The sequence below is a fragment of the Anopheles merus genome, unplaced genomic scaffold, assembly GCF_017562075.2.
Source record: "Anopheles merus strain MAF unplaced genomic scaffold, AmerM5.1 LNR4000218, whole genome shotgun sequence".
Lineage (NCBI taxonomy): Eukaryota > Metazoa > Arthropoda > Insecta > Diptera > Culicidae > Anopheles > Anopheles merus.
Genome location: NW_024427798.1, coordinates 18,965 through 45,122, shown reverse-complemented (window position 1 = coordinate 45,122; position 26,158 = coordinate 18,965). Strand labels below are relative to the sequence as shown.

At 38.4% G+C, this 26,158-nt stretch overlaps 4 protein-coding genes and 1 long non-coding RNA gene across 8 annotated transcripts; 3 read left to right on the top strand and 2 right to left on the bottom strand.

The window, feature by feature from the left end:
- The first annotated feature begins 500 nt into the window (after positions 1–500).
- LOC121601900 (WW domain-binding protein 4-like) lies at positions 501–2,058 on the top strand. Its single transcript, XM_041930709.1, is given in 6 exon segments — positions 501–701; positions 792–864; positions 938–1,097; positions 1,100–1,408; positions 1,411–1,735; positions 1,809–2,058. Coding segments are annotated over 6 exon segments (1,071 nt in total). The 5' UTR covers positions 501–699; the 3' UTR covers positions 2,011–2,058.
- A 710-nt stretch (positions 2,059–2,768) lies between these two features.
- Positions 2,769–3,679, bottom strand: LOC121601901 (probable 39S ribosomal protein L23, mitochondrial). The gene is given in 5 exon segments (XM_041930710.1): positions 2,769–2,960; positions 2,963–2,978; positions 3,054–3,241; positions 3,244–3,318; positions 3,321–3,679. Coding segments are annotated over 5 exon segments (447 nt in total). The 5' UTR covers positions 3,346–3,679; the 3' UTR covers positions 2,769–2,817.
- Positions 3,680–11,772: 8,093 nt separating this feature from the next.
- Positions 11,773–12,429, bottom strand: LOC121601897. The gene is made up of 2 exons (XR_006006215.1): positions 11,945–12,429; positions 11,773–11,873 (listed from the first exon to the last, which is right to left on the bottom strand). It is a non-coding gene; the product is annotated as an uncharacterized LOC121601897 (long non-coding RNA).
- Positions 12,430–16,384: 3,955 nt separating this feature from the next.
- On the top strand, positions 16,385–17,156 carry LOC121601899 (cytochrome b-c1 complex subunit 8-like). Of its 4 annotated transcripts, none has more exons than XM_041930705.1 (3): positions 16,385–16,495; positions 16,689–16,889; positions 16,973–17,156. In XM_041930705.1, the coding sequence occupies exons 2-3, from the start codon at positions 16,736–16,738 to the stop codon at positions 17,065–17,067; spliced, it is 249 nt and encodes an 82-aa protein (XP_041786639.1). In that variant the 5' UTR covers positions 16,385–16,495; positions 16,689–16,735; the 3' UTR covers positions 17,068–17,156. The 4 variants fall into 4 exon arrangements, with proteins under 4 accessions (XP_041786639.1, XP_041786641.1, XP_041786640.1 ...); XM_041930707.1 differs by having other exon boundaries at positions 16,394–16,491; XM_041930706.1 differs by having other exon boundaries at positions 16,451–16,556.
- Positions 17,157–17,740: 584 nt separating this feature from the next.
- LOC121601898 (probable tubulin polyglutamylase TTLL1) lies at positions 17,741–21,046 on the top strand. The gene is given in 6 exon segments (XM_041930704.1): positions 17,741–17,999; positions 18,478–18,710; positions 18,713–19,049; positions 19,135–19,336; positions 19,407–19,747; positions 19,820–21,046. Coding segments are annotated over 6 exon segments (1,308 nt in total). The 5' UTR covers positions 17,741–17,946; the 3' UTR covers positions 19,962–21,046.
- Positions 21,047–26,158: the final 5,112 nt, after the last annotated feature.

Genomic DNA, 26,158 nt, shown 5'->3' with positions numbered 1-26,158 from the left:
TAAACAATGCTTTCTATATTTTAATGCTGTAAGCAAGTAATGCCGACCATATATTCTCTTCTATTTCATTTATTCATTAAGTTTTTTCATTTTTGATAAAAATAACGTTCAAATTGAAATTTGGAATCGCTTGATTTTGACTCGAAAATAAGCACAATACGAAAAGAGGAAGAAGAGAAACGTCATTCTCCATACAAATGTATGGAATACCCGGGTATGCTGGTTGCCAACTTACGTGGTAAAGTTAAAAAAAATTCAAAATGAAATACTTACAGGCTGTTTAAAATTACAACTTATGCACCAAAAAATCATAAATTAAAAGTTGGGAGGCTACGGAAAATTTCAGGTCAATAAAAGCAATGAATCAAAAGTTATTGCAGTTCGAAGCTGAAAAAAATACCCGGGTATCCGGTTGCCAACTTAAAGGATATTCTAGCAGAAAAATACTACTCGAAATCTCGTGATGTTTAGCGGGTCAAGCAAGGCCGCAAACTACTCGAAAACATTTTTCGAGGTGTAAAATTATAATGTTTACCTAAATTGATTGATAGCTTCGGAAGTCGCATAAGGTTTAATTTGCTTGTTTGTTGTCATAGTTGATGCTTTTTTTGCAAATACAGAGTTGCACCTCTACACAGCCTGAACAATACACGCAATTTTACATCTATAACCTCTTCAGAAAGCCGGAACAGATCTAAAATGTATGTAACATGGTTTACAGACTCGTTTCGACAAAATCTAAACAAATCCATTTCTTCTCTTTTGTGCTATGCGTTAATTTTTCTTTCAAGGGCTGACTACTGGAAATCGAATGATCGCAAGTACTGCGACTTTTGCAAGTGTTGGATAGCCGACAATAAATCCGTCAGTGTTAATGTGCACTTCAATACGACAAGCAAGCCAAAAATTATTTATCTGCATTATCTATATTTTACAGAGTGTTCAGTTCCACGAGAATGGAAAACGACATCAGATGAACGTACAAAAGCGTATTTCAGAGATAAGTCGAAATAGCTACAAAGCTCAGCAGGAGCAGAACAAAATCGATGCAGATTTGAAGAAAATGAATGATGCTGCCATGAAGGCTTACATGCAAGATTTAGCGCTGGAGCTGATATAAGTTCGCGGGAGTTATACGAAAAGCAAAAACTCGAACAAGTGCAAGAAGCGTGCGGTCAAATCAGCCCTCGTCCTGGACCGTCTGTAAGCAGCTCTGGAAACGCTGACAGCAGACCTGCGAAAGCGAAAAAAGCACGGGAAGCGGATCCATTGTATCTGCCAGGCGCAGAGAGCGAAGAAGATACAGAAAATGGCAAGGGAAAGACATTATCTAAGAAACGACACATCGAAAATATTGCACAAGTCGGTAATGGATCGATGTGGGTGGAAGCTGAGACTGATGAAGGGTTCCCTACTATTGGAACGTGAAAACAGGCGAATCCATCTGGGAAACTCCAAAAGAGGGTTTTATGAAGAAGGAGGAGTGTGAAACGCTATCAAAAGTTGCATGGCAAAAGCAAAAGGAAATCGCAGAACATGAGGCAAAGTACGAGTTAGAAAATGCTGATGAAATCGCAGCAAGGCTTCGACGCGAAAACATGGCACAGATTTTTAAACACAACCGTAAAATTAAAGAAGAATTAGATAAAAATATCGATCATGGCGAAGTAGCAGTTACTGCACAAATTGAACAATCGAAAAATCCTTACGGAAACTGGGAATCAGTTGAAGTCAAGTAAGTCACCTTACGATTTTGTTTTGTGTGTTATTCACTTCATTCTACTTATTCGATTATTATCACAATACAGGAAAGAACGTTCGATTGACCTGCAATTACCGGTTATCCCTACCCCATTGTATGTTCCAAGTGCAATGCCAGAAAAAATGGAACCAAAATTCAAAGAAAGAGTTATCGATCACATACCACAAGAAGTCAAAGCAACTGTAAGCGACACGTTTAAGAAAAGGAAAGTTCAACGAAATGCTCGCACACGTTTAGATGCAGACTAGACAATGGATATAGAACTGAATATAAACAATTGTCTCATTCGCACACTACTCTAGAATGCGTTTCGCTTCTTTCACACACATGCCTTACATTGAGTCGAAGGTACATATTTTATCCTCGCTATTGTATGCCGCCATTTTCAGTTGTACAGTTGACAGCAGTTGCAGCAGAAGAGCGTTCCCTCGCTGGCTCTTCTAAAATATCCAGTCTTAATCTGTTATTGGAATAGCACTCGAATCATAAGAACAGTGATGTTGCGAAACAAACCGTCGATGCTGAAAAAAAATGCGCCAATGGACAACACGCGAACGGATCCAATATTTACACAGGAGGATCGTGAAGCCGAAGCACGCCGCCTAGCAGCATGCATATGTGCGCGTGGAAAAACAACTATACAGTGTTTGCGATGCGGTAACCTTTGTTTCGGCCGAAAGTTCCGACCCTGTCCATCTCATCCTAAAGTATGTAGCATATGGGGAGGTTAGTCAATTTGATTATTCAAAAATAATTGGAAGGATATCGTATTTTTCAGATCGTATTTCTGTATGATATTCGGGCATGTTCGGTGTGTCAGGGAACGTTGAAACACTTGGAGGAGCTCCCAATCGATTTTGAGACCTACCAGAAGTTAATGCGAGTGGGGCCGGCACGTTCATCACCTTAAACATCGCTTCGTTTGATTAATCTAGTACCGAATTCATATTGACGAACAACTACATGAAGTAATAAAATTAGTTTTATTAGTTTTGAACTACATAACTTGCTGGCATAGTTCGGTTGCTAATCTGATAATTCCTAAGTGCTGGTTACTAAATAGAAAACCAACCAGGCGTACCGGGTCGATCTTTGTTTTTATCTAGAAACTTCTTGTGGTTTTTCTTGGCGTCTTCCAGCGATTTTTTATCATTTTCTATCTTCTGCTTTGCGTCCGTTGGGAAAATGTCCGGAAAGTAAATTGCTTGGTTCTTGGCTTGAAAAGATATATAAAAAAAAAACTAGGTTATTAATGGTTACTGAGTTAATCGGTACGAATAATGAAACACACCAAAGTGACATAGGCGTATTTGGTATCCTCCTCCTTAGTGATGTATCCCAAAACCAAATCTCTTTTCGTGCCACCCAATGCAATCCGCGTACGAACATTTACCACAGGAACATTGTATATTTTTTCCAAGTAGTGTTTCACATCATGCCGGGTCATTTCCATGGAACAGGCAAACTGCACAACATTGCGGGCTGCTCATTCGCGGGTCGTACTAGCTTCAGCCAGAAGTTAGGTAAAAATACCCGCAGTTGCGGATTGCCTCGTGATAAATCGGATACCATCGGGTCGACATTATTTAAAGTTCTGATCGTAATAATAGTGAGTTTTTTTTTTTATATTTCTGACGATTGAATAACACCATTCGTAAACATGCGTAAATGGTATATGTCAACTGATTCTACACATCGTCTATTCTGCGAAACTCGCAAACAAAGTTTGATAGCTCTTTCACACCGGATGAATGTGATAATTCGAGCGTTCGACGAACGTAGCTCAGTCCGGCTGTAGCTCAATATACTGAAATAGGTACGATCTTTCTACGCATTTGCGCTATTTGGGATGTGTTTCGACAAGTTTCATCTAATCATGACCTATATACCTTTCTAACTTTCCAAGCAAAATCTATATGAATGGTCGTGTGGTCAGATACTTAGGTAAAAAAACACCAACGACCATTACTCAAATCTCACTTCCCAAATAGCCAGAATTGCTTAAGCAGCTCATTTTGGCACGCTAAAGATCGCTGCTCTAATTCGCCTTTTGCAGTAGATAAACAGCATCAAAGTTCTAGGTGGGTCTTTCAAACAGCGCCTAAGCAGCTTCCTTATGCCACGATGCCAGGGATTATTTTTCTTTGTGTTTTATTTTCAAGCAAGCGTCATTGATGAAATAAACAACAAGATTTGTTTCGTTTAAACACATATGTATATTTTTAAATCCTTTGTATTGATGAATAACACAAAATTTTAAACAATTTACTGATAATTCACAATCACTTCACTCAATATTCATTCTTCAAATAACGAATCTAACTTGTGCAGCAGCAATGAGATTATTGCCGGCGTCCGTCTTTGACACTTTGACAAGAGCCACCTTGTACCGATGTCATGCATTAAAAAGCTATAAAGTTCCACCAAGTTCAGTACCCTTTCTTAACAAGCCTTCAAGTTCCATCATGAACCCTACACATAGTGCTAATCAGCCGCAAAGTTCCAAAAAGTACCATGTGCCTGTTAAAAAGCTCCATAGTTCCGCAAAGTACTGTCTATCTCTTCATCAGCCACAAAGTACGACATCGGAACGATTTTTCGTTAAACAGCCCTAAATCAGCTATAAAGTACGAGCTGGCTATTTGGGTTGCTTCAGTGCTGGTGGTTTCTATTGAAGTTTAGTATTTAAACAATCGTATCGCCGTTCTAGTTCTAGCGAAAAGTATGAGGGAAGGAGAACGATCGCAAAGCGATGAAAGCGCTCCACTGATCCCTCAAACAGATGGCGCCACCAGCTTTTTCCTTTTTTTAGAGTGCAAGAGTCGTTTGCAGTCTTCTAGACGAAGTCTTTCTACCAAAATAGCCAGAATTGCTTAAGCCGCTCATTTTGTCGAGCTAAAGATCGCTGCTCTAATTCGCCTCTTTCAGTAGATAAACAGCATCAAAGTTCTAGGTGGTCCTTCTAAACAGCGCCTAAGCAGCTTCCTTATGCCACAGCGCCGGGGATTATTTTTCTTTGTGTTTTATTTTCAAGCAAGTGTCATCGATGAAATAAACAACAGGATGTGTTTTGTTTGTGTGCATCTGTCTATTTTAAAGGAGGAGGATACATCCCCTCTCGCCAAATAGAAGAAGAAGTCTATTTTAAAATCCTTAATATTCATAAATTACATGAAATTTATCACAATTTACTGTACAATCACAATAACTTCCCTCAAAATCCCTTCTTCAAAAAACAATCTAACTTGTGCAGCAGCAATGAAATGATTGACGGCACCAGTCTTTGACACTTTGACGAGAGCCACCTTGTACAGATGTCATGTATTTAAAAGCTATAAATTTCCACCAAGTTCGGTACGCTTTCTTAACAAGCCTTCAAGTTCCATCGTGAACCATACCCAAATAGCCAAAATTGCTTAAGCAGCTCATTTTGGCACGCTAAAGATCGCTGCTCTAATTCGCCTTTTGCAGTAGATAAACAGCATCAAAGTTCTATGTGGGTCTTTCAAACAGCGCCTAAGCAGCTTCCTTATGCCACGATGCCAGGGATTATTTTCTTTGTGTTTTATTTTCAAGCAAGCGTCATCGATGAAATAAACAACAAGATTTGTTTCGTTTAAACACATATGTATATTTTTAAATCTTTTGTATTGATGAATTACACAAAATTTTACACAATATACTGATAATTCACAATCACTTCACTCAATATTCATTCTTCAATTAACGAATCTAACTTGTGCAGCAACAATGAGATTATCGCCGGCGTCCGTCTTTGACACTTTGACAAGAGCCACCTTGTACCGATGCCATGCATTAAAAAGCTATAAAGTTCCACCAAGTTCGATACACACTCTTAACAAGCCTTAAAGTTCTATCATGAACCCTACACAAAGTGCTAATCAGCCGCAAAGTTCCAAAGAGTACCATGTGCCTGTTAAAAAGCTCCATAGTTCCGCAAAGTACCGTCTATCTCTTAATCAGCCACAAAGTACGACATCGGACCGATTTTTCGTTAAACAGCCCTAAATCAGCTATAAAGTACGAGCTGGCTATTTGGGTACACATCAGGCTAAACAGCCGCAAGGTTCCAAAGAGTAGCGAGTGCTTGTTCAAAAGCGCCATATTTCCACAAAGTACCGTCTCTCTCTTAATCAGCCACAAAGTATGACATCGGCACGTTGTAGTTAAACAGCCTCAAATCAGCTATAGAGCTCAAGCTGGTTATTGTGCACTCTTAAAATTCTTGCCGAGATCTGCACAACTGAGATCTCGGCAAAGATCTCGGTTAAATTTCTGTTGCCGACATCTCGGTTAATGACAATTTGTTTTGACGTTTACGTTTAACCGAGATTTTCGGTTAGAGCAAATCGAGATTTCGGCTAAATATAAACACATTTTATTTTTATTTTAGTGGTTTTATTTACGTATCAAATGGGTTTATTTTTATGTGATGGGAAGCGTTGGGACAGGCGCCGATTCAACCGCCGGATGGGGCACAGCGTTTGGATGTGGTACCGGTACAGAAAAATGAGCCGGGCAAGGAGCGGGCACTGGTACAGGCACGGTTCTGTAAAGCGGGCAGAGTGAAACAAGTCTGAGTGAACCCTGTTTAGATTTGACGTGGACGAGGGTTGATACTTACATCGTGTAGATGACCGGAAATGAATCCTGGAAATCTGAACGGTCTGGCAAAGGTTGAACCAATCGGACTAGCGCTGATGGAGTTTCCTAGCCCCTACCCCGCTCCATACCCGTGCTCGATCGCACGCTACTGATTCTCGGTTTTTTCACGCTGAAAGATTAATTTTCACATTTTTTTTAACATTTTTATTTAACATCACAACATCACTCCGAAAGGTTTTCGTTCATTTGCTCGAGATTAACAGAATGGCGAATTACAGATAGAATACCGACCCAAATAGCCAGCTCGTACTTCATAGCTGATTTAGGACTGTTTAACGAAAAATCGTTCCGATGTCGTACTTTGTGGCTGATTAAGAGATAACCGGTACTTTGCGGAACTATGGAGCTTTTTAACAGGTACATGGTACTCTTTGGAACTTTGCGGCTGATTAGCACTATGTGTAGGGTTCATGATGGAACTTGAAGGCTTGTTAAGAAAGGGTACCGAACTTGGTGGAACTTTATAGCTTTTTAATGCATGACATCGGTACGAGATAGCTCTTGTCAAAGTGTCAAAGACGGACGCCGGCAAAAATCTCATTGCTGCTGCACAAGTTAGATTCGTTATTGGAAGAATGAATATTGAGTGAAGTGATTGTGAATTTTCAATAAATTGTGTAAAATTTTGTGTAATTCATCAATACAAAGGATTTAAAAATATACATATGTGTTTAAACGAAACAAATCTTGTTGTTTATTTCATCGATGACGCTTGCTTGAAAATAAAACACAAAGAAAAATAATCCCTGGCATCGTGGCATAAGGAAGCTGCTTAGGCGCTGTTTGAAAGACCCACCTAGAACTTTGATGCTGTTTATCTACTGCAAAAGGCGAATTAGAGCAGCGATCTTTAGCGTGCCAAAATGAGCTGCTAAAGCAATTCTGGCTATTTGGGGAGCCTCGGCTAATCCAAGTAGTAAAGCTGAAATCTCGGTTATTTTGACGAATTAGCTCGGTGACAGCAAAGTTAACGTAGTTCTCGGCATGTTGTGATGCCGAGTTTCGGTTCAAATATTTATTTAACTGATATTTCAGTTTTAAATGGTACTGATTTTCGGCTACTGGGATCCCAAATAGCCAGAATTGCTTAAGCAGCTCATTTTGGCACGCTAAAGATCGCTGCTCTAATTCGCCTTTTGCAGTAGATAAACAGCATCAAAGTTCTATGTGGGTCTTTAAAACAGCGCCTAAGCAGCTTCCTTATGCCACGATTCCAGGGATTATTTTTCTTTGTGTTTTATTTTCAAGCAAGCGTCATCGATGAAATAAACAACAAGATTTGTTTCGTTTGAACACATATGTATATTTTTAAAACTTTTGTATTGATGAATTACACAAAATTTTCACAATTTACTGATAATTCACAATCACTTCACTCAATATTCCTTCTTTAATTAACTTATCTAACTTGTACAGCAGCAATGAGATGATTGCCGGCGTCCGTCTTTGACACTTTGACAAGATCCACCTTGTACCGATGCCATGCATTAAAAAGCTATAAAGTTCCACCAAGTTCGATACACACTCTTAACAAGCCTTAAAGTTCTATCATGAACCCTACACATAGTGCTAATCAGCCGCAAAGTTCCAAAGAGTACCATGTGCCTGTTAAAAAGCTCCATAGTTCCGCAAAGTACCGTCTATCTCTTAATCAGCCACAAAGTACGACATCGGAACGATTTTTCGTTAAACAGCCCTAAATCAGCTATAAAGTACGAGCTGGCTATTTGGGATTTTTCAACTGACATACCAGCAATAATCGAAAGAGCCGACGGATTTCGGCCGTTTTTTTTAACCGAGGTCGTGAAATATTTTTAAGTGTGTGGTATATTCCGTATAGGTTGAGAGCTTGAGTCGTTTAGAACCCGTTTAGTGGTCGTTTAGTGGATTTGTGGCACTTTTGTATACTTTCACTGCAAAATTGTGTTTGTGACATTTTTTACCGCATTTGTGCAGAATTTAATGTTTTTAGTTACCCTACCGAAAAGTGGTAAAGTTACCCTATTCACATTGATAAAAACATTTTCTGATTCATATTTACACTGTCGCAAATAGGAACACAGCATGCTGAAAATAGAAACAAACTGCCAAAAATAGGATATTGAATACAGTAGAACGTCGATTATCCGGGCAGCTCGGGACCGGACGGTTGCCGGTTAATCGATTTGCACGGATAATCGTCCAAGAAATGTCAAATTCATGTAAAAATTATAAAATTCACTAGTTTTATGATTAATTCCCATTGAATTAATCGATTAATAGTTAGCAGAATATTATTTTAATCAATAACTACAGATTTAACAACTGTTCATGAACAAAAATGAATTTTGTAAAATACCATTAGACACTACAGAGCTGCACAAAAAACTGGTTGCCCACTTGACTATCGCTGCAAATTTTCGCCGTATATTTGAACAGCTGTCACATTTATGCGCACGGTTAAGCCGCCCGCCGGTTAATCCGCCGGTTAATCGTTAATACGGATAATCGACGTTCTACTGTATTTATATTTTGAAAATATATTATTTTAAAAATATTTTGTGCATTTTTACAATATTTCTAAAAAAATGGATTCGAAATAGTAAATAAAAAATAGCGTTAGGCCGCAAATACACGACGCGCGTTTCCGCGGGCGCGTTTAAACGCGTATAACAGTTCCGCAGAGATATCCAGCTGAGCATCTCTGCGTTTCCGCCAAGGATAATGTATTAAGAAGGTTGATTTTTATCGCTTTTGCTGGGCGACATTGTGGGGGATATCTGTCACTCTCTGCATACAAATTTCATTACCCCGCACCAGCCCTCCCGATTTTAATACTGGAGTCCCAGGAAGAGATATGTCAAGTCGAGAAATGTCATTTTGCTCTGAACAACTTCACCTTGTCATTTATAACACCTTGGTTTCCGCTGTAGCGCGTTCGAATGACATTTCATTTATATGGCTGGATTGTTATACGCGTTTCCGCGCCCGCGGAAACGCGTATAACAATCCAGCCATAGAAATGAAATGTCATTCGAACGCGCTACCGCGGAAACGCAGAGATGCTCAGCTGGATATCTCTGCGGAACTGTTATACGCGTTTAAACGCGCCCGCGGAAACGCGCGTCGTGTATTTGCGGCCTTACATACTAAAATAGTTTATCAATCAAAATAATATCACTACAGCAATTATCCGCAGTACGCGATACTCGATATACGCGAATTCGCATTACGTGATTCCTCTAAATTTGACAACTCCATGCGTTTTTGCAAATATTTTAATTATTTGAAATATTTTATGTTCTTTTTGAATTTCCTTTATGTTCTTAATGCATTATGCATTGAATTTGTGCAAAATATACCTGTTTTATAACAAAAAAACTTTAATGCAAAACTCTGTACCGATATATTTCAATCCTGGTACCGGTAGTGTAAACTATTCTTCCATAGGAATCCGCTATACGTGAAAACTCGAGATACGCTATTGCGCTCGGTCCCGTACGATAGCGTATATCGGATAGTGACTGTATCATGAAAAATACAAATTCAAGGTGTATGAGCAGTTTTTGTTACAGAAGTTTCACACAAGCCTGCCGAAAACTGGCGCAGTTACCCTTTCCGTTGAAATAGACATAGAGCGGAAACGTCGCGCGCAACAAAAAATAGCTCAAAATTACACTCCGCGTAGCTCAAAGTAGCTCATTTGGCCCAGGCAACCTACATGTTTTTTTAACATTAAATATGAGTTAAAATGTGTTCCAATCTATTTTTTTGCGTGTGGCATTAATCTGGCTCGTAAAAAAACTTGATAATTAGATTATTTCCGATGAAGTAAAATGTCGCGCGAGGCGAGTAGCTCTATTTGCAAAATTGAGCTAATTTTTGTCGCGCGAGACATCGTCGCGCGCGAACTTGATGCTCTATGTCTATTTGAACGGTTAAGTCAAAGGACGAATTGTCAAAATGGTCTGGATACCACCACCTGATCACAGTCCGAAAATACACGAAGCGCAAGGTGGAATGTACAATAAGGTGTAGTCAAGGTGGAATGTATAAAGAGGTGTAGTCAAGGACCGTAAAGATATCAGGTCAAGTTATAAGCCCGTTTTGACAGCTAGGTGGAAGAAGAATCGGCGAAGAAAACTGACAGTTAGTTTTCCGCGTTTGGCGAACGCGAAAAGCGCTATAACTACACCTCATTATACATTCCACCTTGGGTGTAGTTATAGCGCTTTTGGCGATCCCCCCCCTGGGCTCCGCTTTTGACAGATGGTTTTCCGCTTGCATATGTATTGATGGATTGTTTACGTCTTGCATGGTCAATATTTGGTGGAGATCAATTTGGGTGAATATTTTAGTTTATTAGAACACAGCCCGTGATTTAAAATGGAAATTTTCCTTCGAGAACTAGAAGCGTTCGACAAACGCAGAAAACTAACTGCCAGTTTTCTTCGTCGATTCTTCTTCCACCTAGCTGTCAAAACGGGCTTATAACTTGACCTGATATCTTTACGGTCCTTGCCCTATCCACATTATTTCACTTTTCATACAAATTATATGATAAAGAGAAGGAGAAAGCCCAAGTGCCACAAATCCACTAAACGACCACTAAACGGCTTCTAAACGACTCAAGTTCTCTACCTAAACGGAATATAGAAAGACTTCGTTTAGCAGACGCCAAACGACTCATGCATTCTAAAAATAGCAAAAAAGCTGGTGGCGCTATCTGTTGGTGGGATACCCCAACCAGTTGAGCTTCATCGCTTGGAGGAGAGCTTTCTCATTTCCTCTGTACTGTTGTATGGTTTCGCATTGAAGTTATGCATCGCTAGAACTAGAACGGCGATACGATTGTTTAAATACTAAACTCCAACGGAAACCACCAGCACTGAAGCAAGTGAGATTTGAGCAATGGTCATTGGTGTTGATACCCACGTATCTAACCACACGACCATTTATATAGATTTTTGCTCAGAAAGTTAGAAGGCTATATAGGTCATAATAAAATGCAACTTGTCGAAACACATTGCAAGAAAAGGATAGCAATATGATGATGAGTTGTAATACGCCATCTATTGATCAAACCAATGAAGCTGTGGAGCTTTCATTTTTTTCCTATGGATATTCAATTTTCCAGTCGTTTAAGCTTAATCTGTGGCGCTTGGGAGAGATGAATATGAGGGTCACCGAGAAGAGCACTTGTGAAGGAAGAGTAGTGGTTGAGCCGGGGAGTAAATATTGAACGGTCCTGTTGTAACAATTATAATTAGGAAATAAACTATAAGTATATTTGTGCTTATGCATAGTCGTTATTTAAGTTATTGTCCACGGTTCCATGTCGGTTCGTTGCAGTCGTCATATTCGAGACGATCGTCTATGCTGCCACTGTTGCCGTTCCAGTTCAAAGAAAACAAATATTCATTCCGTTCTGGCTGCAGCCTTATTCCTGTGGGGGAAGATAATTCATGTCACCTTGGGTGTAGCTTAAGCAGTGTTTTAGTAAGGACGAGGCCATACCACACAAGCTTCTACTTTATCATCATCTCAGCACCGCAATTTCGAAGGAGGGATACGCATCATCACCGCTGCCGCAAGTTCGTCAGCGCCGTCGCGGTCCTAGCTCGGGTCAAGTGCAATAGCGGAACGAAGGTGATGCCGGTAGCATTTTTTGCACCACATCATCACAGGTTCCCTGACCAACATCGTCAAAAGGGTGTCATCACATCGATACTCTTTCACTGAATTGTTCCGTGTCCGTTCCAATCCGAATAAAGGACGAGCTGTTATGCGCGAAGCGACATGGGATCTGGCCACTTCTCATACGAGGGGCAGCATCTGGGACAGCACAATAACCCAGTTTGAACACTGTTGCTGCTGGACGGCATGAACTCTCGTCCACTGAAGCTGCGACTGCAATACCAAACCTGTAGAACAATTTAAACTGATGAGACAATCCGACGATATCCAGGGCATGTAAGCAAAATTGACTTAGCATTAACCAATCCAACACAGAAAAGACAGAAAAGTTGTAAACAAGGTATCCATAATGGTGACCCTCTCAAACGCTCGTAACCTGTATAGAGTCTAATAACCTTGCGTTAACCAATGGTTTCCGCACACAAAGCAACGCAAATAGCAAAGATTTCTTTGTAACTACGTGCAATTTTGTGTTTCTATTGATTTCATTGAAAAAAATAGATGTATTAACAAAAGATTTGATGATTTGTTTATGCACAAAATTTAAAATCATGTGAGTAAGAGTTCTAATCTCACGTAGATTGTCCATGCGGCTCGTAGATAATGAGGAATTAATGTGAAAATTTAAAAAAAATATTAGTTTTATTTAGTTTTTATTAACAAAAATGTCGAAAACACAATGAATTATAGAATAAATTCGTGGAATAACACAAAATAACACACTTTAATTGATGTTTTAATGTTAAATAAGAACTCAAAAAGTCCAAAATATATTTTAAGGAATATTTATTCGAAAATGGAGTAGATCAATTAAATGAACAAATTTAATAAATGTAAACAATGTTTGAATCCTGGGAACCTTACGTCAAGTGGCGAATTGTCAAAATGCACTAGAGTCCACCACCTGATATTTTGAAATCCACCATGACCTTGCCCCAAAAGACCCTTTTCCACCACCTGATCTACCTAATGCACCTTGGTACGGATTACATTATATGTCACCACCAAGGTGGATTAAAAATACCAGATGGTGGAAAAGGACCTTTTTGGGGGTCGCTTAGTTGAGGGACTTTACGTCATTTTAACCGTAGAGTTGGCAACCAGATTTACACACGTAAGCTGGCAACCGGCATACCCGGGTATTCCACACGTTTTGATGTAAAAAAATCACGATTTTCATAGGTAAACAATGCTTTCTATATTTTAATGCTGTAAGCAAGTAATGCCGACCATATATTCTCTTCTATTTCATTTATTCATTAAGTTTTTTCATTTTTTTGATAAAAATAACGGTCAAATTGAAATTTGGAATCGCTTCAATTTGACTCGAAAATAAGCACAATACGAAAAGAGGAAGAAGAGAAACGTCATTCTCCATACAAAATGTATGGAATACCCGGGTATGCTGGTTGCCAACTTACGTGGTAAAGTTAAAAAAAATTCAAAATAAAATACTTACAGGCTGTTTAAAATTACAACTTATGCACCAAAAATCATAAATTAAAAGTTGGGAGGCTACCGAAAATTTCAGGTCAATAAAAGCAATGAATCAAAAGTTATTGCAGTTCGAAGCTGAAAAAAATACCCGGGTATGCGGTAGCCAACTTAAAGGTTAAAACCGTTAACCATTAGTTTCCGCACACAAAGTATAGCAAATAGATCAGATTTCTTTGTTACTACATGCATTTTTGTGTGTCTATTGGTTTTAACGAAAACATGAGACAAAATAACAAAAGATTTTTTTATTTGTTTCGTCACGAAATGTAAACTCATGTGAGTAAGAGTTACAATCTCACTTAAATTGTCAATTTTTCTCGTAGATAATGAGGAATAAATGTTAAAATAGGAACTATAAATGATTTCTGAGTTTTTTTCTCTAACATGTCGAAAACACAATGAATTATAGAACGAATTAACGGAATAACACAAAATAACACACTTCAATCTATGTTTAATGTTAAATAAGTACAGGTGGTCCCCGAGATACACGGTACCCAAGTAGCCAGAATTGCTTAAGCAGCTCATTTTGGCATGCTGAAGATCGCTGCTCTAATTCGCCTTTTGCAGTGGATAAACAGCATCAAAGTTCTATGTGGGTCTTTCAAACAGCGCCTAAGCAGCTTCCTTATGCCGCGATGCCAGGGATTATTTTTCTTTGTGTTTTATTTTCTAGCAAGCGTCATCGATGAAATAAACAACAAGATTTGTTTCGTTCAAACACATATGTGTTGTGTCCGCACAAAACAAACATAGTAGACGGAGGGCACGTTGTACGGCACAAACAGAATATATATTTAACAACTAATCTTTGGTATGGGTAATACAATAAACACGGGTAATAAATAAGATACACAACACAATGCGGGGAGAGGACGACTGGTCCTGCTCGCGCCGCGATCCTCACTGAGGACGTCACAGGATGACAGCCCTGCTGTCAACAGTGAGCCCTCAGGATGAGGCAGTGGTCTGTCCACAACATCTCCCCGTTTTAATTAGGCCGGTATGGCTTAAGCCGACGCAGCGGTTTTAATATAATTAAAACCGGCGTGGCAAGCGTACGGCTCATGGGACGCTATGTAACAGGGGAGAGTGCAGACCGGCCCCATGCCATACGCTCAAATGGTATGAGCGTTGCGGGCTGCAACAGGGGGCAGCCGATGTGCCGCGCTCGCTCGTTCCGTTGCAGCCGCTGTGGTGTTGTTGTTGTTGTTGTTGGTGTTGTTGCTGGTGTTGTTGTTGATGGTGCAACAGTAGCGGATAATCCTGCCGCTGTCGATGGCTGTTACACCTGACGCCGATGATGATGAGGCAGCTCTCCCGGATACTGGTGCCGATGGGGCGTCACTGTGCGGCTGAGCAGGGGGCGGCCGTGGTGCCGCGCGCGCTTCGACCGCTCAGCCGGAACCGCTGCACAGGGGCGACCGTGATGTCGCTCCCGGTGAACTGCTGTGCAGGGCGCGCAGGATGATGATGACGTTGACTATGATGATGAGGGTACACAGGGGGCGACCGTGATGCCGCGCACGACGACTGTAACCCGGGACACATACGATGTTGCTGCACAGGGGCGACAGGGGTGTCGCCGTCGAGATGCACCTGTGCAGCTAAAGCGCCGGCCATGAAGATACACAGGGGGCAGCCGATATGCCTCAGCACTGTGCCTGCTCACTGGGCTCGACGATGATGCTGGTGCAGCAAGGGCGGCCGTGATACCGCGCACGACAACACTGCACCAGTGTGTCCGTTGACGCTGCAGCGGGTGGTGGTGATGCCGTGTTTCGTCGGCCCAAAGCGGAATGTCCCCTCGCCTTAGCCGGAATACGCTGCAGCGGAGTGAGGATCCCTTCGGGGCTTCGCGCAAGCCCCGAGCGTGCTCATCCTGCGCGATGGCGGTTGCGCGATGGTAGAACCGCGATGGTGGTCTCCGTGTTGCGTCGGTTCGTTGTAGGATCCCCCCCTACGCGAGGAGGATCCCATCCTCGTCGCCACTGTTGTGTCCCCACAAATGAAACATAGTAGACGGTGGTGTACGGCACAAACAGAATATGTGTTTTATTCCTATCTTTGGTATGGGTACGATAAACACAGGTAATAAATAATATACACAACACAATGCGGGGAGAGGACGACTGGTCCTGCTCGCGCCGCGATCCTCACTGAGGACGTCACAGGATGACAGCCCTGCTGTCAACAGTGAGCCCTCACTATGAGGCAGCGGTCTGTCCACAACAAGTTACATAAATTGATTGCATAGCAATTAGATGAACTGACACTAATACACCGCCATGTCTTCCCGACTGTCGGGGCAATCATTTCAATCTATGTGGCTTTATAAGAATATTAAGAGCTAGAAAACTTTTGAAAATGGATTCTATAAATATAACTACATGCATTGCTATACATATCATTACAAAATTAGCGACTAATCGAAACCAAAATCCTTTATTGTATGTATTACCTACACGGGTGGGTGGTTTCAGAAGTAAGGGGTAAAAGTTGATTTTATTTTTTAAAGCACATTTAAAAAAATAGAAAAATTCTGAATTTGTTACCACTTTTTTAAAACATGTTTCTCTAGGCATTCTAATTTATTTGGATCGATTCGATAATCCAATAAAAAGTTATAATAAAAAGAATAAGCAAAACATACCCGGGCAGGTGGTTATACAAATGAAGGTTAACCGGCAACCGTCCGGTCCCTAGCTGCCTGGATAATCGACGCTCTACTGTAAAAGTAAACAACGTTTGAATCCTGGGGACCTTATGTCAAGTGACGAATTGTCAAAATGCTCTAGATTCCATCACCTGATATTTTTAATCCACCTTGGACACAACCATCACCATACGTACTAGAACAGATTAAGATTGTAGGTTCGTGAAATTCTTTTCACAAAATATAGGTTTACACAATATTACCAAATCAATCGAGAGGGTAATCACTCAAAACATGGCTCTCTATTCCAACTTGAGAAAATTTTAGTTCGTCTGTAAACTCTGCTGCAGAAATCGCGGTATCATATTTTTCTTAGTTACATAATGGGCGTTTGTGTTTTCTACATTTCAGCATACTTATTGGTGTTTTGGGTGGTTTAAGACCGGCAACTCTACAACATGGGTCACGGATTTGGTGAACTTGCTAAGGTACGTGGAATTGTCACGCACAAGATTTCACCCTTTGAGCAGCGAGCCTTTGCGAATGTCATTAGCAAAGGTGTCCCGAACACTCTCCGTCGAATCCGTTCCCAGGTTTTCATCGTGGCTCCTCGTAAGTTTTTTGTATCAAATTATGTTTAATGAATAGGATCACCGTGAAATACCAATTTAATGTTCGTTTTTTTATGTATTCAGCATTCGTCATGGGATACATGGTTTACAACTATATCGAAAATTTGCACACCCAGATGAATCGCAAGAATCCGGCAGAGTTTGAGAACGATTCTTAAGCTAAATATCTAGGTGATGCTATAGCATATTTGGAAAATATGTCACATGAAGGCATGATAGCAACATAATAAACATATTTCAAATGTGATCAGATTGTTGAAATGCGTTATGAGAAACCAGTTCAGTAAAATGGTGTAATAATAATATCGTGTAAAATTAGTAAACACTAGCTTGCTTTTATATTCAGGAGGAACTGTAAAAAAAGCCGCTTTGTATTGGTTGTGAAAAATTCGCGATGTTAATCGTTAGAATTATTTATCATTTCATCCTATCATGTATATTAGTCACGACTACAGCACGAAAGGGTTATAAATTATATATTTTTTTATTTACGCAATAATTAAATCCTGTTCCATTTGCCGTTGTGGTGTTAGTACCACGGATTTAAATTTTTGAGATTTTAATTTGATAAGGATTGTATAATTTAACATGTTGTAAATTTGTACAATAAGAATTTTATTATGAAGGAACTCAAGTTATCCCAAGTTGAAGTTCACTTGACTAGATACAAATTGCTGTTGTAACTATAGCGACTGAAATGCTTCCTGTTATTTACTTGCGTATTGATTTTATTCGATATTGATACGTTTAACTTGGTCGCGTATCAAATAACGCCAAGCTGCTGTTCTTATAGCACAGCACAACATTTTGCTTTTATAACTTATGTTTTTTGATTCTCATTTCACTTGAGATCTGCCGTTTTGTACTAAAACATAATGAAATCTATTGCGTATGGTGCGTATTGTGGCCAAGAATAATGTTTAGTTTATTAATTTTTAAAAGAAGCTTGCTGATCTTTAAGATTTTTGGATTTCGTGAAGGTAGATATAAATCGAAACGTATTTTTATGAAAGCGTAAGTAATGAAGTATAAGTGAGATGTCGATGGAACCGAAAAGAGTGTCAACGAACCTCGCTACGATGTATGGCAGGTAAGCCAAAACTTAGTTCTACTTATTGGTTTCTGAACGTATTTAGAATAGTGTTTGATGATTTGATGTCATGGCTTGTGTAAAATAACTGGCAGTCAGTTTTTTTCTATTGCTTTTTGCAATGTGTTTGTTAAGTAGGCCTGACGAGTGAACGATATGGGTTAACGTACATACATAAATCAATAGGGTGAAAGGGACACAACCATATTCATAAAAAGAGCAGTTTAGTATTGATTCGATATGAACCACTTTTGTGCACAGCTTTCTTGCCAAAAATATCATTCTCCTTTTTACTATCTAGTAGGGTATAACACCTATCACCCACAGTACAGTATCAGTTGTAATGAAGAGTAGATGGAAGGAAACAAATATCAGCGAAAAATGAGACGAGGTTTGTGTGATTTGTTACTTAACGTTTTGTTGATCATTTTTAATCTCTCCTTAATTTCGATGGATCACGACCGCTAACATATGCTAGGCTTGCCACAGGTCACGATCGGATGAAAATCTGTTTCTGCACCGATCTCGATAAATCGGTTCTGATAAGCAATTTTGAAAAGCGCGGCTGGGTACAAGTTACGGCGGATGACGATTGGAATTTCTACTGGGCTGGAACTGGCACCTGTCGCAATATATTCAGCGTTGACAGTGGATACCGTATGCACGATAATCAGCTTATTAATCACTTTCCGAACCATTACGAGTTATCAAGGAAGATTTACTGGTGAAGAATATAAAACGCTATCGGAAGGACCTTGAACGAGATGGGAATCCGTTGGCAGAAAAAACTGAAGCAAACATTCCCGGTGGCTCAAAATATTTGTATTTAGATTTCATACCGATCACGTTTGTCCTGCCAGCTGACTATAACATGTTTGTGGAAGAGTACAGAAAAAATCCTCAAAGTACATGGATTATGAAACCGTGCGGTAAGTCACAAGGTGCTGGCATTTTCTTAATCAATAAATTGTCCAAATTGAAACGCTGGTCGAGAGAAGCAAAAACGTCATTTCATCCTCAAATCGGCAAAGAGAGCTACGTTATTTCAAGGTAGTAAAAGAAGGCAAAAAGAGAGTGGAATTAAAAGAATCCTAATTTAATAATTATTTTTTACTATACTCTATTTTTACTCTAGGTATATCGAGAACCCGCTGTTAATTGGTGGCAAAAAATTTGATCTTCGATTGTACGTTCTTGTGACATCATTTCGTCCGCTGAAAGCATACTTGTTTCGTTTGGGATTCTGCCGCTTTTGTACGGTAAAATACGACACAAGTGTTACGGAATTGGACAACATGTACGTACACTTGACTAACGTCAGTGTGCAGAAACATGGTGTAAGTGTCAATGAATCATTATTTATTATGGAGTTTAACAAACATGATTAATTTTAATAAACTGTTAAAGGGTGAATATAACAACCATCATGGAGGCAAGTGGAGTGTACAAAACTTGCGTCTCTATCTTGAGGGTACGCGTGGTAAGGAAGTAACGGATAAGTTATTTGGGTCCATCACTTGGCTCATAGTACACTCCTTAAAGGCAGTATCAAGTGTTATGGCCAGTGATAGGCACTGCTTCGAATGCTACGGTTACGATATCATCATAGACAATACATTGAAACCGTGGCTTGTCGAAGTGAACGCTTCACCGTCACTGACTTCAACTACTGCCAACGATCGGATACTCAAATACAAGCTAATAGACAACATTCTCAGCATTGTATTGCCACCGGATGGAGTACCTGAGTAAGTAAAGCAAATTTATTAAATGCTGGATCAATTGTAATAAAAAAAGGTTTGTCTTGAATTGGCTTTCAGTGTCCGTTGGAGCAAAATTCCCAGCCCAGACATGTTGGGAAACTTTGATCTTCTCATAGACGAGGAAATAGCGGCACAGGATGATAGTATACATAACAGTAATAATGGTAAACACCGCTCCAATAGTAATAGATGGAAATAATTGTACGAAAAATAAAATGAATGTCTTAAATACTGGTGTTAACAACACGAAGAAAATTTGCAATTGATTATGGAGTGTTGCGACGAACTCGTTCGTGTTCCCGTAATAGTTAATACCTTAAAATGAAAACGAAAAGTCATGAACTAAAAACGAGCTACATTCTCAAACGGTTGAATTGTCTTAAATAATAGTATTAAAATTGAAACACGTATGATATATTCCTTCGTTTATTTGTTCTATCGTTCGGGCTTTGTGTTTAATGTTTTTTTGTTTTATGTTGTACGAATGTGTTTTAGTTTTAACATGCACAAATTTTTAATATATTTCCGAGGTTCTTTTGTATTATGTAGCACAATCAGCCATTTTTAATTCATTAGTCTTTCCTAATAGTTGTTGCTTTCGCTGTAATTATATAATTGATTTTCTAGTTTCGATTGTATGTTGACTTTTGTTTCCTTATGAGCGACTATAGTTTTTCCTATCCTTTTTTTGCAATATATGGTACGCGGTTTCCCAACGTACGGTAATTTCAATATTCTTTCCCAATTAAAGTATTCCAGTTTGGCTTTCACATCAGTTGTGCGAGATTTTCGTTTCATAGTAGTGGCTGTTTTAATTGTTTTGTACAATCATAACATCGAATTTAAACCAAATTTCATACAATTCAAATTGTTAGTTGGTTCCGTAGTTTAATAGGTTGTCAATAAATGAAATAAAACTACATATTTATAGTTTGGGAAGTGAAAAAACAATCAGATTGTTAATAATCTGCAACATATAGTCAGTCATAATACGTAGACAAACATCTACTATTATATGAGTCATGCAAGAAAGATAGCAACATAACATTCCCTTTTTTACAATATATTCATATTTCGGTTTGATTGTTGGCTTAATTGTTAAAAACAAATCCATCACACACATTTAAACTCTAGTGCCACGCCGATTGCATTGCTTACATTGATTTGGAAAATAATGGTTTTACCTTTATATACACCCACACCGATCGCCGTATATTTCTGCGCGTGCCTTTTCTGCTGGTTCAAATATAGTGGCTCTAGTATTTGTCAGCAACATAACACACAAAAAAAAAAAACAAATAATAAATAAACAAATTATTTTAAATAGCATGTATCGACCATGGTACATAGTTACAGAGGATTTATTATTAACAAAAAAAAAGGTCAATTGAGGCCGTATTAGTGAGTAATGTGTAAAGGATAACGGTAAACGAAATTGGAAGTTGAAACAATATATGATAAAAAAAACCAATCGATTTAATGTATCTTCTTTTCTTTTGGATCTACGGGTGTGTGTGTGTGTGCGCGTGTGCTGACGCGTATAGACAGCTATCGAAATGCTTCAAAGTGCCCACATTATTATAGACAGTCATACAAGAGGTTTATTTCTTTGCATTTGTGGGTAGTATTCCGTGTTTAGCTTATTGCTTTTATGATGCTTGAGTTTGCATTATTTTTTAAATAGTTTGTTATTTCCGGTACCTGATTTCATTTTAAATCGATGTTTAGTTCTGACAACATGTATCGTTGGTTGCTTTTATTTTATTATGGCAAATTGAGTTTATTTGGTAGATTTGCTAAGTCCTTATGTATTTTTGCAGTGTGTGTGTGTGTGTGTGTGTGTGTGTGTGTGTGTGTGTGTGTGTGTGTGTGTGTGTGTGTGTGTGTGTGTGTGTGTGTGTGTGTGTGTGTGTGTGTGTGTGTGTGTGTGTGTGTGTGTGTGTGTGTGTGTGTGTGTGTGTGTGTGTGTGTGTGTGTGTGTGTGTGTGTGTGTGTGTGTGTGTGTGTGTGTGTGTGTGTGTGTGTGTGTGTGTGTGTGTGTGTGTGTGTGTGTGTGTGTGTGTGTGTGTGTGTGTGTGTGTGTGTGTGTGTGTGTGTGTGTGTGTGTGTGTGTGTGTGTGTGTGTGTGTGTGTGTGTGTGTGTGTGTGTGTGTGTGGTGTGTGTGTGTGTGTGTGTGTGTGTGTGTGTGTGTGTGTGTGTGTGTGTGTGTGTGTGTGTGTGTGTGTGTGTGTGTGTGTGTGTGTGTGTGTGTGTGTGTGTGTGTGTGTGTGTGTGTGTGTGTGTGTGTGTGTGTGTGTGTGTGTGTGTGTGTGTGTGTGTGTGTGTGTGTGTGTGTGTGTGTGTGTGTGTGTGTGTGTGTGTGTGTGTGTGTGTGTGTGTGTGTGTGTGTGTGTGTGTGTGTGTGTGTGTGTGTGTGTGTGTGTGTGTGTGTGTGTGTGTGTGTGTGTGTGTGTGTTTCATAAAATTTAAACTAATGCAGTGAATTTCTTTATGGTTACATTTTTCATTCTACTTGTCAATTCGTTTAAGTTTCTACTACTTTAATTTTCTTACCATTCATTAAATTTCTTTGCCTTCTTTGTTGTTTACTATCTATGTACATAAGAATCTCTTAGCTATTCTAAAAGTTTTTTAAACTAGACTAAGCATAATAAGTTACAATGCATAAGCTATTTATGTATACTTATATAGTCCTTATATTTGATATATCGGTATACATAACATATAACGACATACAAATACATATATCTCCCCACTTTAAACATACTCACTAGCTTTCACTATCGTTTGTGAAAAAAATCATGTTTGTCATATTTATCATTCTCTGCACATTCAATTGGTTCATTAGGATTTTAACGACGATCAAAATTTAGATTACAAGTGATGCCAAATTAAGATAATTTTAATAGTTCTATATACAGCAAAACTAACAACATTGAAATGCGAACATGCAATATAAAAATCTTAAATAACCAGAAACATGATGAAAAAGTATATCAAATTTATGTTGCTCATTTCGCTTTTTGGATCGCTATCTTACGAGGAAATATGCAACATACTACACTTTATTTGTATATAGCGGCGTCTTTAGTATCTTCTTTTAGAGACTTAGTTTAAAATTGTTATGCTTGATGTAGTTAATTTGCAGAACTATTTCCCTATTAATTACATTTTTTTTCATTTAGCTATTTTTTCACTGAAGATTCTTCTGGCGCTCAAGTACTTGTTGCAGCTTCATCGTAATAAACACATATGGTACTATGTATAAAATATGTTCTTACTCTCGTAAGCATAACACATTACAATACTTGAATGCTTGCGACGTTCCTATTTCAATTCAAACTATAAAAAATGGGATTATGCACACATTTTCACAAAGTAGCACGATAATTCATATGAATTTTAGATGACTTGAACGGAATATAGTATTACATCGCATTCGTTGTAATATGCATATTATTACAAAATATTATTGTCAAACAAAAACCAGATGATGCAACTATTGGTCATTGTTTGTTATTCAATGCTGCTGTTAGCTTAGTCCGTTAAATTTTTTATCGTAAAACTCATCTTAATCGTGTTCTTAGTTGTCTTATTCTTCCAAACGATTTTTCATGTGAAATCCGCTTAATTCAATCGGAGGTTTACTGCTTTTCATATTACAGTTAGCTCTTGCATATCGCATATTGGAACCGATTAATGTTTGCACGTTATCAACATCGTCTTTTCGGAAAATTTCATTCCAAGACGTCACTAAATACATCGTTCTGTCATCTTCTCTAAGGCTCATTCGTACAATGTTAAAATACTTGATTTCGTAAATGTTATGTTTTCTTCAATAATAGGAAATAAATTTAGTAAAACTTACAAACTAGCCATGCTGGCCATTTTGTGCGGTATCGATGACCCAATAATATAATATTAGGACCGCGTGGTTACAACATGGTTCGGTTACTAATGGGGTGCTTCACTTTCCAGTGTTTTGTTATATGGAGTTGACGGCTTAAATCAAGTCAACACTTCATAAAAACCACACGCCAAACTCATTTCCACGCAAACACGCCTTAAGTTTTTAGCCTAGACCAGAGATGTCAAACTGGTGGCCCGCGGGCCAAATGTGGCCAGCGAGTTCTTTTGGTTTTGCCCGCGACTGCTTGAGCCAAATTTTATTTGAAGAAATATTTCAGCTTCTATAGTATATGTCAGTCAATTTCGGACTCTTAAAATATGAAAGGATTTTCAACTTAGAAGGTTACTCAATGAATTTTCAGATCATGCATCATCATCAAACCAAACATGGTTATTTTAATGAAACTGAGCATTCAATTCCGCACAATTTTAGTGAAATTAATGAAAATTATTTTATACCCTTTCCGATGATTAAATTTGTTAGCCAAACAAATATTTGATAAACATTTCTTAAAAGAAACAACTCACGGTTTAGTTTCAACCTCATACAAAATCCTGAATGTCTTACTCATATGTATGTCGTTTAGGAATATTACTTTTTTATTGTTAAGCCATCAATCAAGGCACTTGGCGTCCAATTAAGCAATTTCTATTAGAAAACAGACTTGTAAAAATTAACAAAATCAACCAACAGGAATTAAAATCGCAAGCTTTGACACTTTTTTGGTATATTGTTTTGGAAAAGTTTGACCCTTCTTAGAACATTGAAACTAAATTGGTCGAACTAAAGATAGAAATTTATATTTCTGCATAATGTTTAGAAATCAGAAGAAATAAGACGTCGGCACAAACACGTGTTACTTTTGATAGAATGTTACAAACGATCTCTATCAGGCTTTCATCAGGCTATCAAGACCAATGTGATTAGATAAACTACAGGTGACTCTGATTTTGGTCGCTATAATGAATGAAGATTTCTATGAAGATTGGCAGGAAGGGAATAACGGGTACTAAGGACTTGTATGACATCTTCCTCTCCTCTGTAAAGATCTGAACTGGACTGAACGAGTTGTTGTAATTTACGGACTTAAGACAGCATCAAAAGTAAGAATTCGCTACTTTAATTTCAGCTCAAAAATATTGATAATCAAAATGAAATTGAAGGTTGATATTGGTACCTTTCATTACAAAATTTACTGCTTTGTATTGGAACTAACGCGTTAGTCATAGCCAGTTTTTGCACATTATTTTTACGTACTTGTTAGTTGCCATAAAACTATGATGCAAATGTTGGAAATATCAGAGGCCTATGACCAATTGAAAGTAATCTGCTACAGCTAAACTTAAGTAACGGAACTATCATCTCAAAATAAAAAGAGCGGTTAATGATCTGATTTTGTATCATATCATCATATCATATCATATATCATGTAAAAAACTAGGCTGCAACCCGTGCTACTATTTTCAGTGGCATTTTGTCCCGCAGGCTCATATGAGTTTGACATCGCTGGCCTAGACTAGTTGATTAAGATTAAAGAGTAAAAATACGCCGATTTGTTTTGTTGCATGTTCGATGTATGTAGCTTATGTATGTTTTTTAGCTACTGCATAAATATTTTGTCCAAGAAGGTTAAAATTTTTTTAAATCGATATTTCAAAATGTGTTAATAGCACTGAAATTCATTTCAAATAGAAAAAAAACGAAATAAAACGATTTTGAAATGTATCTTTTTTGGTTCACATTTGGCGAAATCCAAAATGGCCAATCTTGGCAGTTGGCAAATAGGTATGGAAAATACAACCTGAATGATGAATAATGCTCCACTGATAGGCTGACATTTAAGTTTTCTAATTTATAATAGAAAAGGGGTCATTATTGAAAAGTATAAATATTAGTACTGCCTAAAATCGTCTATTTAGAATACTTGTGTGGATAAGGTTGGCTTGTATCTATCGATAGCAAATATGTTGTCTCCAATCATTCAAACTTAGATTAATAACTGAATAACAAACAAAATCAGAATACGTAACTCTAATAAATAATTATCGTTACAGTTCCCTTCCGTACATGACTAGAACCAAGCAATTTGTTGAAAACAGTGACTGATGTGCCACAATTTGTTAAACTACCTACTGGAACTATTCCTTTTTTATATTTATTTTTATTCGAATGGCGCAAAAATACTTCAACTGTGTGGAAAGATAGTACAGGTGCCTACTAACCAAGCTAACGAACACATAGTAATAGTAATGTAATCCGCAACTCATTGAAATGTATGCCAGAATAGTTTTCTTGTTTATACATCCTCCGCTGTTTATAGCTTCCAACAAACTTATATGAAACGTATGTTGAAACACATAAATGTGTCTAGCACTCGTAACAGTGTATCATATCCATTTTGAAGTTGTTTTAAGTTTTCACCTTAATCCAGACCAACGTCAACGATTATGTTGCTAATGTCAGTTTGTGATAATGATTTTTTTTA